Here is a 16,964-nt window from a genome sequence, read left to right as displayed (position 1 = left end):
GACTTTTTTTAATATTGTGGGGATCAAACCTAGAGCCTCGGATTGCTCTGAAAACACTAGCCCCGAGCTACATCTGCAGCCCTTGTTAGCTTTACTTTATAAAAGGACAGACAGTACCAAAAATAATATTAACTTCAGAATAAAGCAGTCTTTTAAGTGGAACAAATTTAGATTTACAAAAAAAAATCAGTATAGAGGCTGGGGATTTAGCTCAACGGCATAAACGCCTGCCTTGCAAGCACGTGGTCGTGAGTTTGATCCCTGGTACTGATAAAATTTTTTTAAAAATCAGTATGGAAACTTACTTGTTTTGGTACAAGCTACTCCTAAAACACCCTCCACAACAGAATCATTTGGTTTCTTTAAAAAAAAAAAAGTCTCAGCACTAAGAAAAATCAAAATTCATTTTTAAAACCTTTCCAGGTGACTCTAATGTTTAGCTAGGGCTGGTAACAGCTGCACTAGAAGACAAAAAACCTCTAGGCATTTAGGGTCAGAGCAGGTATCCCAACTCACATACTTAACGGGGCAGCAGTTGAATGAGGCACACAGCTGATATAAACCCAATCTACAACTAGAAACAAAGACCCCATGGTCTTCCAAAGAGGAAAAACCTGCAAGGAAGCAAACAGTCATCAGAATGGCATCAGGCTTAGCCAGGCGTGGTGGTGCACACCTTTAATCCCAGCACTCGGGAGGCTGAGGCAGGAGAATCTTAGCAAATTGGAGACTAACCTGGGCTACAAAGTGAGCTCAAGCCCAGCCTGAAAAGCAATGAGACTTTGTCTCAAAAAGACAAAAAAAGATAAAGAAAAAAAGAGGAGGGGAGAGGGTGGCACCAGGCATTTCAGGATCAGGAAAAAAAAAAAGCAATGCTTCAAATTCTGAGGAGAAATACTCTGCAACCTGGAATCTATCCAGCTTTTAGAGATATCCAGCTTATCAGAGAATGTCGGAGAGAATAAAGAAATTTTCAAGACTCTCAAGAACTCTCCCTTTCCCAGAAAGGGGAGGAAGTACTCGCCACTAAAACAAGGAAACGGGCTCAGGTGTGTGGCTCAGTGGTAGAGTGCATGCCTAACTTGTTTAAGGTCTTGGGTTTTATCTTCAGCACCCTGATAAACAAATAATATTAAAAAAGAGGAAGACACAGAATTTTGGAAACATGCCAGATGTAGTGGTGCATGTCTAATCCTAGCTACTTTGGAGGTGAGGCAGGAGGATCTCAAATTCAAAGTCAGTCCGGCTGAATTAGCAAGACCCTATCTAGACCTCAATCCCCAGCGCAAGAAAGGAAAAGAAAAGAAAAAAGATCCACTTTCTATAGAAACATGGTCATCTTTGTGTTACGGGGTAAGCCTCTGAATTTTATAGAAAAACACCTTTTCGGGCGCTGACACTACCAGTGGCCAAGTTCAAGAGGCGGGACTGGCACTGCCTGGCTCCTGCCAGGTGGAGGTAGGTCTGTAGCGTCCCCAGGCAGCCACCTGAGACAGCTGATTGCGTGGCCTCAGTGCTTCCAGACTGGTGAAAGAGTCTTAGGGAAAGAGTCTTTGATATATTAATGATTTAAGAGTCTTGCAGTGAGACCATCCTGAACGTCTGGGTGGTTCCCAAGTTAAAGACAAGTTTCATTCCAGCCTCATAAGAGAGAGGAGGGCATGTGACGACAGACACAGAGATGAAGTATGAGGCCACCAGCCAAGGAACGTCCCAAGCCAGCAGCAGCAGGAAAGGCAAGGAGGGGTCTCCCCAGCCTTCCTCATGAAGGCAGCCCTGCCAACACCTGGCCCTCAGGGGTTCGACCTCCTCAGCCCTGAGACAGCCGATTTCTGCTGCTTAAAGCACCAAGTCTGTGGCTGTTACCAGAGCCCCAGAAAACTAACACAGGAAGTATCTGTCCTCCTCCCACCCTGCCTGCAAGGGCCAATGTGGAGCCCAGCATTTCACATTCATGAAGCTTCCAGGCTCCAAATACCTCGGGGACACGGTGCCAGAGAAGGCAGTCCACGGGACTGCAGTGTGGCCACTAAGCCACTCCCCAGCCAGAGGTGAGACTGTCACCGCACAGTTGTGAGGAGGTAGCCTATCCTTGGGCAATGTGCTGAGCTGCGGACCCCAGACTCATCCCCAGCAACTAGTAATGGGGCAACTCTCCTGTCCCATCGGAGACTCAGAAGAAGCCTGGTTGGGAGCACAGACTTTCACCATTCTGGAAGCACTGAGGCCACGCACTCAGCTGTCTCAGGTGGCTGCCTGGGGACGCTACAAACCCACCTCCACCTGGCAGGAGCCAAGCAGTGCCAGCTCCGCCTCTTGAATTTGGTTGCTGGTAGTGTCAGCGCCCGAAAAGGTGTTTTTCTATAAAATTCAGAGGCTTATCCCGTAACACAAAGATGACCATGTTTCTATAGAAAGTCAGCTGTTGAACCAGGAACCAGAAAGATCTCAAACTGAATGCAGAAAGGCAATAGGTACCAAAAGGAGTGTGCCTGGTCTCTGTAGGCCACAGCCCTGTGCCTTTCTCTATTGCTTATTTACTTTATTTTCAAGACAAGGTCCCGCCATATAGTTCAGACCAGGCTTGAACTCACTGTGTAGCCCAGGCTGGCCTCAAACTCCTGGCAATCCTCCTGCCTCAGCATCCCAAACACTGGGATTATAGGCACGCACCACACCTGCACCTGGCAGTGCAGCAACAATTTCTAAGCTTGCAACCAGGTCTACTGTCTTTTTTTGTTTGTTTGTTTTGTCTTTTTCCTTTTTATTGGTACCAGGGATCGAACTTGCGACTGCCTGCTTACAAGGCAGGCACTTATGCCACTGAGCTAAATCCCCAGCCCCTAGGTCTACTGTCTTTCAATGGCCAATAAATAAGACTCTTCACCAAAAGGCCATGGGAAAATTTTTCTCTAGCCACAATTAATATTCTGATACTTTTTTTTTTGTCTTTTTTGTTTTTACCGGTACCAGGGATCGAACTCACGACTGCCTGCTTGCAAGGCAGGCGCTTATGCCGCTGAGCTAAATCCCCAGCCCCAATATTCTGATACAAAAACTACATCTCACATTCCTAAAACTCACAGATGGAAGATAACCATCAGTTTACAGATAAATCTCCAGATTTGAGATAAATATATTTGGCTGACACCTACTATGAAACAACTTCACCAACTACCACCCCTTTCTTGGAAACGATTATTAGAGTAATGCCACCCAAAACACAGGGTGGAGCCCAATCAGAGTTGTAGTCACACTGTGTACTACTGAATAGAGGACAGGAGCTCAAATAAAACGGCAGCCCCAAGTGTCGCCAGTGGCTTTGAGGTCAAAACCTACAGCCTTAGTCCCTCCAAGGTAGACAAAAAGCTGCACGTGAGGGCATCCATGGGCCCATGGCCGCTGAATTAAAAGCTTCAGATGAGCCAGCCAGCCCCAGTCTCGATGCACTGATGGGCCAGATCAGCTTTTTACTGTTCAAATCACCTGGCTGCTGTCTTTATTACTTATTTTATTAAGCAAATAAAACTTAAAAACCAAATGGGGGCACATTAAATTCCTTACTCTATGCAGAGATCTGAATGATGGTGCAGAGAATGTTTTGTTATTAAATTCAGAAATGAAGGTGAGAAAAGCCATTTGACAACACTGCGTGGCTCTAGATATTCTAAGAGCCGCACTGGGTGGCTCGCGCACCACCATCCAATCAGAATGCGGCGTGGACCTCCTGCCGGCTCTGCAAGGTGTCCCTGCACTGCACAGTCCACACTCACAAGTTAACACACGCTGGAGTCTGCCACAGACACTAATGACGGGCTGGCCTGGGTCCCCAAAACAATTGGTGAGAAAAAGTTTCCATTTTTCTGGCTATGATACTGGGCATTAAAATTCTTTAAAATTCAGTGTCTCACGATTCACTGTCTCTAAGATGTTGGGGAGGGAGACGCATAAAAGCACTTGAGACAGTAACTACATCCTCACAACCACCCTGTGGTAAGTTACAAGGCACAGAGGGGTCACACACCTAGGGGTGGGTATATCTGCGATGCAAACCCTCACAAGTGGGGGCAAGGTGACCACTCACCTGTCCCTAGCACTCCATCAGACCTGTGTTGGTGTCACCATTTTATGTGGCACCTTTTAAGACTAGGACTCCGGTTAGTTACCAAACCTGGCAAATGATACACAATAAATACTTGTGGGCTAATGTCTTGTATTCCCTCTTTTCCAGACTACCAAAGATGAGGGTTCTTCAAAAGACAGAACCTGGGATTCCTATGTCTCCTTTAGGTCTTCAGGATGAGACTTGCGGTGCCTGGCTAGACAGGATTAACGGCCCTCCTCAGCCTCGGCCACACTGGCCTTCTGCAATCCTTTGAAAGAGACCAGCTGGGTGTGGTGGCACATGACTGTCACACCAGCATTCGGGAGGCTGGGGCAGGAGGTCTGTCACAGTCCAAACTGTCAACTACAAAGCGGGTTCAAAGCTGGCCTGAACTGCCTAGTGAAACTCCATCATAAGAAAGAGAGAGAGAAGACAGAAGCAGGTGAGGGGAGTGAGAGGTACAATACAAAAGAGAAAACTAGATAGAGGGAGACCAGGAAATCGAAAACTTTAGTTGCACATTTAAGAAAAACTGCAGCTTCAAGACAAGCGCTTTTCCTGCTTCTGGAGGCCACTGGACGTGTGACCCCTCCCTTCACGACAGAGAACAGTGTTACCTTCCCAAGGCTCCCCCCAGTAACTTGCACATTCCCAGACACTAGACCCTTTCACCTATAAATTGCCTCTTCCTCCAGCCCAAAAAATAGCTACCCTAGAAACAGGATGTCTTAAAATGTACAGCTCTACTTCAGACCCATGGAGATGTTGCCCTGTAACCTGGCAGTGAGAATTCACATCAGAGATCACCCACACTAAAATCAGTCTTTAAATGTGCCTGTGGTGGAGTAAAAACCGGTAACTTAAAACACCAGCTGGACTGGATCGGCGTGGCGCTGAGAGTAGATGGCCCACTTGAGGAAAGCTGTCAGCACAAAGAGGAAACCTGGAGAGGAAGAGAGCGTTGCGGGTTCTCCTAAGTTGTCGTTTGGTGCTGGTGGTTCTCCTTAAGAGTCTGTCGACCTTCTTTCCCGATATGGTCTTAGCTGTTCTCATTGTCAGAGGAGCTTGTGACCTCACTGTCACTGAGGATGGCTGTGGTACTTCACAGAGGCGCCCTAGGCCTTATTTTGAGTATTTCTTCTTGGCTCCAGTGCAGAACCCTCAGCCTGCTGACACAGCTCCTTCACCCCGCTGGCACAGACCTTCTGGCTTGCATCATTGATCTTTGGGTCTTCCCAGCGCAGATCCGTAAAACAGACCTGCATGAGTCACTGTCATGAGCTCTAGGCCTCCTGTTGGACTCGTGGGGGGCACTGTCATGAGCAATACTATGCGATCCAGGCCTTTGGCTGGACTCTCTCGATCAGTGGTATGTGGACAGATTTCATGTACCTTCTTTGTATCTGACTCCTTGGGTGACCATTATAAATAATACTATAAATTATGTGGCCTGTACTGCCTTGTTCTCCTGTGAACCCCTGACTACAACAGTGTCCTATCCTGGTTCTCTCCGGGCACCCACACTCTCTTTGAGTGTATCCTGTACCTGCTTCTAACAAATCCTTCTCATGCTCCTTTTACCGAAGCATCCCTAAAGTTTTTTCTCCATGATGAGAGTCAGTGAACCTGCATATTTATGTTAAAGGGGTGAGGCATATTCCTTACTTCACACTAGGTGTGGTGGTGCACACCTTGTAATCCCAGTACTTGGAGCTGAGGCAGGAGGATCATTGCAAGTTCGAGGCCAGCCTGAGTTGTATAGTGAGCTCAAAGCCAGCTTGAACTACACAGTGGACTCTGTCTCAAAAAGACACCCCCCGCCCCGAAAAACAGTTCCTTATTTTAGCCTGGAGGACCCTCAGTTCAGCCCATGTCCATCTAGGCCAGGATCTTGATAAGACTAGCTATGAAGTCTCAGCTCAGATAAGTTAGTTCACATCTCAAGTCTGTTTTCTCATTGGTAAAGAATAAAGAATAAACACCAAGGTCACAGGTATGACCTGTAGATTAGGTGAGGTAATCAAAGCTATTTTGAAAACTAAATGTGCTTGACAGGATGTCTTAAAATGTACAGCTCTACTTCAGACCCATGGAGATGGCTGCCCTGTAACCTGGCAGTGAGAATTCACATCAGAGATCACCCACACTAAAATCAGTCTCCACCTAGCAGAGGTCCAACATGTAACAATTCTTATTGTCACACCATCATCAGGTCCTCTTCTCCCAGCACAGTTTCGGAACACCAGATACCTTTTATCTATCTATCTATCTATCTATCTATCTATTTATTTATTTATTTTTTATCGGTACTGGGGATTGAATTCACGACCACCTGCTTGCAAGGCAGGTGCTTATGCCACTGAGCTAAATCCCCAGCCCCCTACCTTTATCTATTTAAACAGAACGAGTTAGCTTTTAAAAAAATCTCAGCTATCCTGATTTTCTCACACAGCCCACCCTGCTGTCTTCTCCTGGGTGTTGTTTTATCCTGTTTTCCTCTTTTATTTGGCCCAAGTTTGTTCTGCAGAACCAGTTTCTCCCTCACTCTTCATTTTTACTTTCTCAAATAAACTTTGCCACTGTTTTCAAAAAATCAAATTTTTTTCAAATTTAAAAATCTTCGATCTACAGTTGAAGACAGAATAAAATCAACAGCTAAATTAACTTCGTTTCAAAACACTACAAATCCACTTGCTACTTTCCAGCTTTAAATCACTTCTGTGAAATGGCATATTCTATAGCTATAAATTTAATATGCCACTTTCCTAGAGAGTAAGAAACAAATACATTCAAAATAAAAAGCAAAACAAAACAGAGCTTCCAGTAAATATTTAAAGGGACCGAGACAAAGATGTCTGGGTAAAATAACTCACCTCCACTCATTCCGTGCATCATTTACCATGCATGTCTTTTCATCAGGCTCTCCGACCTCGGTCACACAGGAAACAGGAGAATGCACAAGCAACCTCCACAAGGTACAGTGGCATCTTACTAAAGGGCCTGGAGCCAAGAGAAACTCTTTCCTTTCTAATGAAAAACATATTAAAATTGGATTTATTGGAGGCTGGGGATTTAGCTCAGCGGCATAAGCACCTGCCTTGCTAGCAGGCGGTCGTGAGTTCGATCCCCGGTACCGATAAAAATGAAAAAGAAAAAAAAATAAAATAAAATTGGATTTATTAAAGCTGAAGAAACAAAAAATACACACATTTAACTCTGAGTTTTTTATTTTGTTTCAGACAGCTAGACAAGACATCTACATGCTTGAACCTCGTAACAGTCACTAAACACGTGAAAGGCTACTTACATTTATAAAGGCGAAAAGAAAGGTCGTGATTGTCTAACAGGGAACATGAATCCCCAAATAAATTATCTTACAAAAATATCAACTTGCTTTCCCATTTTTCTACTGCTGGTAAATATGAAAAGAAAATTCACATTAAAAAATCTGTAGGCTAATATAGTAAGTTTAGGACATTATTTAACATATTAAGTAAGTCCTTCAAATAAATATTTTACACAAATTTAAGTTTAAAAAAATAGGTCAAGTTTTACCCTATATTTCTTTGGTCCATTAACAGACCATTTATCAACTGACATTAAACTGGACCACAGCTCACAGCACACACCCCACTGAAACTGCACATGCCCGAGGGCTAACACTGCTGAGCCTCGAGGAATTTCAGCCTGCACATACCCCAACCCTATCTTGAATCAAACTGCAAGGAAAGCGCAAAGATAATACCTGCCTACTCCAGGCACTTGCTCAGGCATTGTGAAAAAATGCAGAAATGATAAAGCTTTCCAGACATAAAGATGACTGACCATGAGCTAAAACTTAATACTGCTTTCAAATCCCTGAAGGCAGAGTGCACTGTCAGCACACTCACAGAGGACACACGAGTGAATGCATGTGCCATAACTCTGGCTTCTCACAGCTCTATTCCTGTCCTTTTATTCCAAAGTCTTACAAGGACTTCATTCTTGATGGAGATTTAATAAAAGAACAGTACAGTAAGTTCTTCTAATAATCAAGTGTAAGAAGAACTACAGTAGAGGGCCAGGACTTTTTGTATCTTGCTAGAATCTCAAATCTAATCTTTTTTGGTGGTGTTTTTTTTGTACCAGGGATTGAACTCATGACCTTGCACTTGCCAGGCAGGTGCTGTGCCACTGAGCTGAATCTCCAGCCCCTTGAAATCTAATTTGATCTTTCTTATGTGATATTTTTAAATAACAATATGCTAAAAGCAAAATTGACAGAAGTATGGTTTTGTCCATACTGTTCAACTCTCTTATTACTAAAATACTGTATTACAAAATGAATCCAGTAAACATTTTCCATTTCCAGAGGCCTGAGAGATGAATTCAACTTCTTTAATCAGTTACAACTATACTGGGCTGAAGACAGCAATGGTGACTCCGCAAACACAAAGCCAAGTATCCAAGACTCTAAAACACTAACACTTTCCATCCAGGATAGAAAAACGAGCACCCAAAGTAAAGAGAACCACAAGACTGATCAAGTAGCCAATCAAACACCACTTCTCTGTTATTTGAGCTAATAGTTACTCGGAGCTTAAAGTTTCCGCCTTCATTAATATTGGTGGTTCCAAGAGTCACAGTTTCAATGTCAAATGTGATAGTAGATCCAGAAGTAACTGCAGGCAACTGGTTAGTCATTTCTTTTCCATTTACAAACACTGCACCTAAAAATGTTAAGAGGAAGAGTCATTTAGGTGTAAACAGTAACTCTAACAAAACAATTGAAACAGCTTCCAGATTACTGAATCAGCCAATCTAAGTCAGAAAAGGCAAACATTTCAGAATGCCAATGACATCGGTGACTAATTTAAATATGCTCATTAAGCTCTGTCACCATGGGAGGACAAACTCTAAGCCTCAGTCACATTTTAGCAGTCAGGAACAGAGCTCTGATCTTTACCACTACAGAAACGAATTTCTCATGCGAATGACATCAAAAGAAATTTAATACCATTACAAAATCACAACCTGTGAGACACCAAGACAGTTTCATATGGAATAAATAAGAATCTTGTTGAACCTAATATTTGATCCTAGTCACAAAATATTAAAAGGTCTTAATAGCAAATTTGAAAAACATGATTACTGTGGAGTAAGAAATCATGAGCATTAAAAATATAGAATACAGGGCTGGGAATTTAGCTCAGCAGCATAAGTGCCTGCTTTGCAAGCGTGTGGTTGTGAGTTCGATCCCTGGTACCGGCAAAAACAAAACAAAACAAAAAAAAGAATACGTAACTTTCATCTGGATGAGCCTATACCAGGCATGAGCCTATACCAGGAGATTGAGGCAGGAAGATCCCAAATTCAATTTAATGAAACCCCATCTCAAAATAAAACTTAAAAGGTCTGGGAACGTAGTTCAATATTTGAGGGCTTGTGAATGGAAATAAAGAAAGAAGTGAGGGAGGGAAGAGAGAAAGAAAAATAGATAAATAGGGGCTGGGGATTTAGCTCAGCAGAATAAGCACCTGCCTGGCAGGTGCCAGATTGTGAGTTCAATCCCCAGTACCAAAAAAAAAAAAAAAAAAGAAAGAAAAGAAAAGACAGACAGACAGAATGATCCTTCTCCACAGTTCCCTAATCTAGAACCACCTGGTTCAAGTCTCAGCTCAGTTGCTTCCAAGCCCTATAATTCTGGGTAGTTACTTAGCCTCCCTGGTGACTTAGTTTTTATCTCAGAAGCTATGAGGTTTGACAAAAAAACCACAATAAATGTTCAAATTTTAAAATCTGTGTCTTTAGAGGTAGGTGTGATAAAAATATCGTGAATCCTGCCTCTAAGGACCGTCCTACAGAAAAGCAGGTTCATGAAGCATCACCATGTGCCTTCATCTACTTATGTACTGGCTCTATTTGATTTCTGGCTCATCTTTTACTATAACTCATTTATTTTAATTTAAATATTCTCTGTATTTTTAATCACAACTTGTAGTTAGGAAAATTAAATGCTTCTTTATTTGTAAAGTGTTATATTATTTATTTATGTATTTATTTATTTATTGTCTTTCTGAGACAAGGTCTCACTACCCAGTTCAGGCTGGCCTTGAGCTAGCTCATTCTGTAGCCCAGGCTGGTCTCGAACTCACAATGATCCTCCTGCCTCAGCCTCCAAAGAGCTGGGATTACAGGCATGCGCCACCATGCCCAGTTTGTAAAGTGTTTTAAAACATGCCCGCTGAGGACATACCTCATTGGTACAGTGCCTGCCTAGCATGCAAGAGTTCCTAGGTTCCCTCCCCAGCACTGGGGAGGAGAAAGGTCTGAACCTCTCCATCTCCTTTAGAAATGTGTGGCACTGGGGATTCATCTTTCATACCACACTGGCCTATGTTTCAAGGAGAACGGTGGCCATCCCTTACCATTGGTACTGATGCACACTGCTTGGTCCCGCTGCAAGGAGTCACACCCGCTCTGCTTCTCTGCACAAACTCCAATACTGTCTCTGCGGTCCGGCTGCCCCACAGTCTCAATCCTGTACACAAGGGTGAAAGGTCATTTCATATATTTCAACATAACATTACACTTCTCAGGTTTAAAAGATCAATCTCATTACAACTGCTGTTTTATGAATAATAACTTGTAACTTATTATCTTTTTTTTTTTTTTTTTTAAATCGGTACCAGGGATCGAACTCATGACCGCCTGCTTGCAAGGCAGGTGCTTATGCTGCTGAGCTAAATCCCTAGCCCATAACTTACTATCTTCCAAACACTTAATATTTGCTAGGCATGTGCTGCAAAACAACATTTTGATTAGGGACAGACCATATATGTGAGATCTCCTACGGTTATATACAGCTAAAAAATTCCTGTCGCCTAGTATTTTTACTGTACGTTTTCTACACTCTCATCACTGAATTACTATGGCCCACACCAGGCAGGCCAGATGAGTAGTAGCCCTGGAGCAACAGGCTTCCCCAAAGCATAGGGGTGTACCAGGCCATTCTCCCTAGGCTTTTGTCAATGTACTCTATGATGTCCATAACACTGAAAAATCACAGTGATATTTCTCAGAACTTGTTACTGTCATTAAGCAATACCTCATTGTCTCTACCCATAAATCTCCATAAGTTTTTATAACAATCTATGAAGAAAGTGCTATTATATCCATTTTATAGGTCAGAAAACTAAGGCATAAAAGCCAAAACAGAAAGTGGGGGTGTGGCTCTATGTAGAGCAGCTGAATAGCGTACAAAAGGCCCTGGGTTGGATCCCAGCGCCATAATACAACAAAATACCCTCAACAATAAACGAAGGAAGGAAGGAAGAAAGGAAAGAAGGAATAAAGAAAGAAATTTGTCATATTTGCCGCTGTAATTAATGACTATTGCTGCCATCACCCAAAATTTCAGTGTGAGTCTGCAATAATTTGCAATTTATAATGATAATATCTGAAAATAAAGGGCCAGGGATATAGCTCAGTGGCACAGCACCTGCCTGGCAAGTACAAGGTCTTAAGTTCGATCCCTAGAACAAAGAAAAAAGAAAAAACAGAAAATAAGTATTACAATCTTTAAAAGGGGAATTATATGATGAACACACTATATTTTGCATGAACTTCCTACATGAAAACGTTCCTTCTGGGGGCTGGGGATTTAGCTCAGTGGCATAAGCGCCTGCTTTGCAAGCAGGCAGTCGTGACTTCGATCCCTGGTACCAATAAAAAGGAAAAAGACAAAAAAAAAAAAAAAGAAAAAGAAAACCTTCCTTCTGTAGTTTCAAATGTGTCACTATATCATCATGTACTGTAGACACAGAAAACATAAATCTAAAGGTCCACATACAGCCCAATTGCCAGGCTCATTCTTCTTTCTGTTCCAGAAAGCCAGACTCTGCAAAGTCAGGAAAAGAAAAATCAGTGTGGAACAGAATGTGGGTTTTCTGAAAGTGGGTATACAGTAATTACTTATATTTGATGTGACCTCAAAATGTCTTTAAGGATGAATGTAGCATATGAACACAGGGACGGGTTCCTTTCTTTTCTTTTGTGTCACAGGACACTCTACCCCAGACTACATCATCAGCCCCTTGTACAAACCCATCCCAGGCAACTCAATGACTTAGCAAGACCCTGCCTCAAAATAAAAAAGAAAAGAAAAGGTTGGGTGTATAGTTTAGTACAAAGCCAAAAATAAAAGAAAGAGTTAGGTACTGGGCTCAACCTCTATTACCACTACTCAAAAAAAAAAAAAAAAAAAAAAAGAGAGAGAGAGAGAATAAAAAAATGCAAAGGAATTGAATTCCTGGAAGAAAACATAGATCAACTGGCCTCAATTTAGAATGAATGAAGGAATGAATAAATGAAAGAAAGAAAGTGAGGGGGGAAGGGAGGAAAGGGGAGGAAGAGCAGGGAAGGAGAAAAGGTCCTCACAGCACTGTATTAGCAGTGATTTCCTGGATGTGAATTACAGCCAACTAAAAACTTCTGCCCAGCAAAAAACAAATTAACACAAACCCATCAAGAGAGTAAAAAGGCAACCAATGGAATGGGACAACAAAGTTTCTTCTTTGGTGCTTGGAACTGAAATCAAGCACTCATGCACATTAAGTGCATATGCTACCCCGCAAAATACCCTGCAGCCCAGAACAGGAGAAAGTATTTGCAAACCATAGATCTGATTAAAGAGCCAATAGCCTTCCAGCACTCGGGAGGCTGAGGCAGGAGGATTGTTGCGAGTTCGAGACCAGCTGAGGTTACAAAGTGAGCTCAAGCTCACTTTGAACTGAACTGCATAGCGAGATCCTGTCTCAAAAAGACCCCCCCCCAAAAAAAGTCAATAGCCAAAATACAGAAGGACAAGGAACTCCTACAACTCAGCACGAAAAAGCACATAACCCAATTATAAAAGTATACATACAAATCGCAAATGAGCATATAAAAAGATGCCCCGCCACACACATCATCCGAGAATGCAAATCAAGAAACCGGCATCACCATCCACTTTTAAACAGCTAACACAGAAATACAAATCTTGGTATACTGCTGGTAAAAATGTAAAATGGGGCAACAACTATGGAAACCAAATTGGAATTTGCTCCAAAAACTAAAAAATAAATATATAATTCAGCAAAAATCTTCGGCGTACTTATCCAAAAAACCTGAAAACAAGAATGGGAAAATGCTTGCACTCCCAGGTTCACTGCAGATCATGCTCAGTAGCCAGCCATGCTGGCAGTCACATTGAGTGTGCCTACTGATAGGCAGCTGGGGGAGGAAAATGTGGTATGCCCATGTCTTAGCCCCTTCTTGGAGCTGTTTTGTTTTGTTCTGAGATAGGGAGTGGCTGTGTAGTTCAGTTTCACGTAGCCCAAGCTGCCTCTGAACTTGTGATCCTTTTGCCTCAGCCTCCCAAATGCTGGTTATTACAGACATGCACCGCCACACCCAGCTCCTGTTTTGTGTTTCTACAGCAAAGCACCAGGGACCAGGTAAGTCATAAAGGTTTATTCGGCTGACACTTCTGAAGGTCAAAGAGCGTGATGCCAGCATCTGCTCAGCTTCTGGTGAGGGTCTCATGACTGAAGGTATCACATGGCAGGAGCACGGGCCAGACTGAAAGACGGGTGCATGCAGAAGCCAAAACCCCAAGGGGCACTTTGCTTTAGAACAACCTGCTCTTCTGGTAACTATTCCAATCTCAGGAAATCCAACACACTCCGGGGAGACTCATTCTAGCCTCTCAATGAGTGCACTGATCCATTCAGGAGGGTGGAGTCCCATGACTTACATATCTCCTAAAGGGTCTTGCAATTCAGTTCACACTGGCCTTGAACTCACTATGTTGCCCCCTGCTGGCCTCCAACTTGCAGCAATCCACAAGCCTTAGCCTCCAGAATGCTGCGCTTGCACGTATGTAGCACCACACCCTTTTAAAGATATTTATAGTATGTATATATTTTAAATATGTTTAAAATGTTTATATTTTATTTTAGTTTCTTTTTTTCAGGATTTAAACTTACAGCCTTCACAGTAAGCCACATCCCCAGTCTTTTTTGCTTGTTAGTTTAATCTGAAACAGGGCCTTGTTAAATTGCTAAACTGCCCGGGCTGCACTTGAACTCGTGATCCACCTGCTTCAGCCCTGCCGAGTGCTGGGATTACAACCAGGTGCCACCACCTCGTAGCTTATTTGTATTAGGTCACATCTGCAGCACCTAACAATCACTTTCATCACGAGGCGCCGGTCTGTGTGCAAGACACACCTTAATGCTTTCTGCTTCCCCTTCCCCTTCACTACCTGCCCCCGCCTCCATCTCTTTTTAGTGAACTTTTAACTGAATAGTTAATTTAAATAAAACTTCTTGAAATTAGACAAAGTAGTGAAGCACACAGAAAGACTCCCTCAGGACTAGGGATGTAGCTCTGGCAGAGTGCTTGGTGAGGTCTTGGGTTTGGTTCCCCAGCAGAACAAATAAATAAGATATGTCCTCATTTAAATAGGTCATAAAAACATCACAGCATGCTTGTTTGCTTGTTTTCTTTTTTAACTTTTTTTAACTTTTTATCAGTACCAGGGATCGAACTCACGACCGCCTACTTGCAAAGCAGGTGCTTATGCCGCTGAGCTAAATTCCCAGCCCCTGTTTGCTTGTTTTCACACTGCAATAGTTGACTTTCTTTGTTCAAGAGCTGGTATTGCAAACATTAATCCAAGCCTGGGCTTTGATTCTGTGAGCTCCTGTCAGATAGTAAGGAAGAAGCAAACTGATCCATGAACTTGGATGAAGGCTACAGGTTTAAGATCATTCACAGAACAGTTTTTAAACTTCTACAGCCTGGAACACAGTATCACAGGACTTTTAGGTCCTTCTGGATGTCACACAGGTACCTGCATTTTTCTTGAGCTGGGAAACCTCTTCAGCCTTTGGCTTCTGGTTGATATCACTGGTTAATTCCTGAGCATTCAGGATGCAAGGGAGGCTCTGGAAAACTTCACTCTCAGTGCCACATGTGCCCTCACCATGGATGACACTGGATGAATCCCAGAGAGATGTTTCAAGATGGACTCTAGGAGGTCCATGAGGCTTAAGCCAGTGGCCCACTTGGTGTAACCTTTTAGCCTGATTCCTTCATAGGCACTCTCAGCCATCATCTTACGCACTTCCTTCTGATTTTCACTATGGCTATCCGGGCCCATTTGTAGATTCAGTGTCTGGATGGAAACACCTGCTACGTTCATTCCACAGCCATGTTCTCCCATAATCCATCCATGGCAACTGCTGGAACGAATGCCAAGTTTTTTAGCCATTAGCCATTAGAAATCTAAATGGTTTTTAGCCATTAGCCATTAGAAATCTAAGAGAATTCAGATTGCTTCCAATCACATGGTACTTGGGCAATCCACTTCAGTTTCCAGGTAACATATGGAAGAATGTCCACTGGGTTGAAAGGCAGAGTTATCACACAGGCAGGACTGTACTGGACAATCTGAGGAATAATGAACTTGAAGACATTAATGTTTGTCTGCACCAGATTGGACAACTCTCCCTCCCCTTCTTAGGGATGAACTCCATTGGTTACCACTACAATTGACAGTTACAGAGTAATCTTTATTTGCAACAATTTTCTTTTTTTTTTCTGCCACAATTTTAGATGTCTGAAGAAACAAGCTTCCACGCTGTAGATTCATCATTTTTCTCCTTTGAGTTTATCTTCCAAAACATCCATAAGAACAAGTTTGTCAGCCTGAGACCTTTACAGAATGCTGACGGCACATACCAGTCCACCTTGTCCTATGCCCACCACAGGGCTCTTGTTGTCTGGCACCTGCGCCTTCTCATCGGTAACTGGTGCAGTGTAGCTTCCGTAAGGGCTGCCATTTTACCCCTGCAAGAGAAGCCTTGAAGGCCACTGCTCCAGCTGCACAGAGAGCTACAGAGCACCCCAGCCCCTCCGCAGCCTCTTAGGCCTCTCTTTTCAGCATTTGTTCAATAAACCAAACATGGCATAAAAAGCTTATAAAAGTTATTCTGAACATAGATGAACCAGGAAACTTATAAACACATAGCTAATATGCCTGAAACACAAAATGTTTTTCATAGTTTACTAACAAAAACTTCTAAGATATAGAACAGAAGTGAAAAACCTTTAAATTTTTTTGTATTCTAAGTTAAGTAGTCAAACCATCCTATGAACCTGTGGTACCTGTTCTCCCGTAAAAACAGGTCCGATAAGAAGCCCCGCCACAGGGCAGAGAAGGAGCTCAGTGCTACCTTACACAAACGTCTGGGTTTACTCCCTTAGACCTCACATACACACAAAAACCTGAGCTGCACTTAATTAAATACCCACTTACAAGGGCTATGGATTACCACAGTACAAGCAGAATGCATGCCTAATGTGGAGGAGGTTGGGTTCAATGCCCCCAGCCCCAAATCAACTTATGTACAAATTTGCTGGAATTCATCTATTATATAAAGAAGCACAGGAAGTTTTAGATGACACAGAGACCAAAACCAAACTCCTGTTTAACCTATTACTTATTAAAAGCAAGATTTGTGTTTTCTTCTAAGGCAATCAGGGACTTAAAAGCAGTTTTGGGGGCTGAGGATTTAGCTCAGTGACACAAGCGCCTGCCTGGCAAGCACAAGGTCATGAGTTCAATCTCTACTATCAAAAAAAAAAGAAAAGCTGTTTTTGTAAACAAAACAACATAGGATTTGGGATAGAAGGGCTGCAGATGCCCAGCAGGTAACCAAAAACAGAACAAAATTTGAGCTTCATTTGTATCCTTTAGTACCCTAAAATTTTGGATCAATTCCATTCTATGTTCTATATACAGGCATGTTAATCATTTAGGAAGTGCCTCTCC

At 42.8% G+C, this 16,964-nt stretch overlaps 1 protein-coding gene and 1 pseudogene across 1 annotated transcript in view; both read right to left on the bottom strand.

Annotated features, from left to right (window-relative positions):
- Positions 1–7,314: 7,314 nt before the first annotated feature.
- Positions 7,315–16,964, bottom strand: part of Crlf3 (cytokine receptor like factor 3) — a 43,762-nt gene continuing 34,112 nt past the window's right edge. The window contains exons 7-8 of the mRNA XM_063250974.1: positions 10,513–10,625; positions 7,315–8,814 (exon numbers count right to left, since the gene is read on the bottom strand). Coding sequence (XP_063107044.1) covers positions 8,558–8,814; positions 10,513–10,625 — 370 coding nt within the window. The 3' untranslated portion in view covers positions 7,315–8,557. The remainder of the gene's footprint in view (positions 8,815–10,512; positions 10,626–16,964) is intronic.
- On the bottom strand, positions 8,777–15,835 carry LOC106027677 (L-lactate dehydrogenase B chain-like; annotated as a pseudogene).

Source organism: Cavia porcellus, unplaced genomic scaffold, assembly GCF_034190915.1.
Source record: "Cavia porcellus strain 051 isolate PalLab524CR breed Dunkin Hartley unplaced genomic scaffold, mCavPor4.1 scaffold_6, whole genome shotgun sequence".
Classification (NCBI taxonomy): domain Eukaryota; kingdom Metazoa; phylum Chordata; class Mammalia; order Rodentia; family Caviidae; genus Cavia; species Cavia porcellus.
The sequence above is the reverse complement of the archived record's forward strand: the minus strand, read 5'-3'. Positions and strand labels throughout refer to the sequence as shown.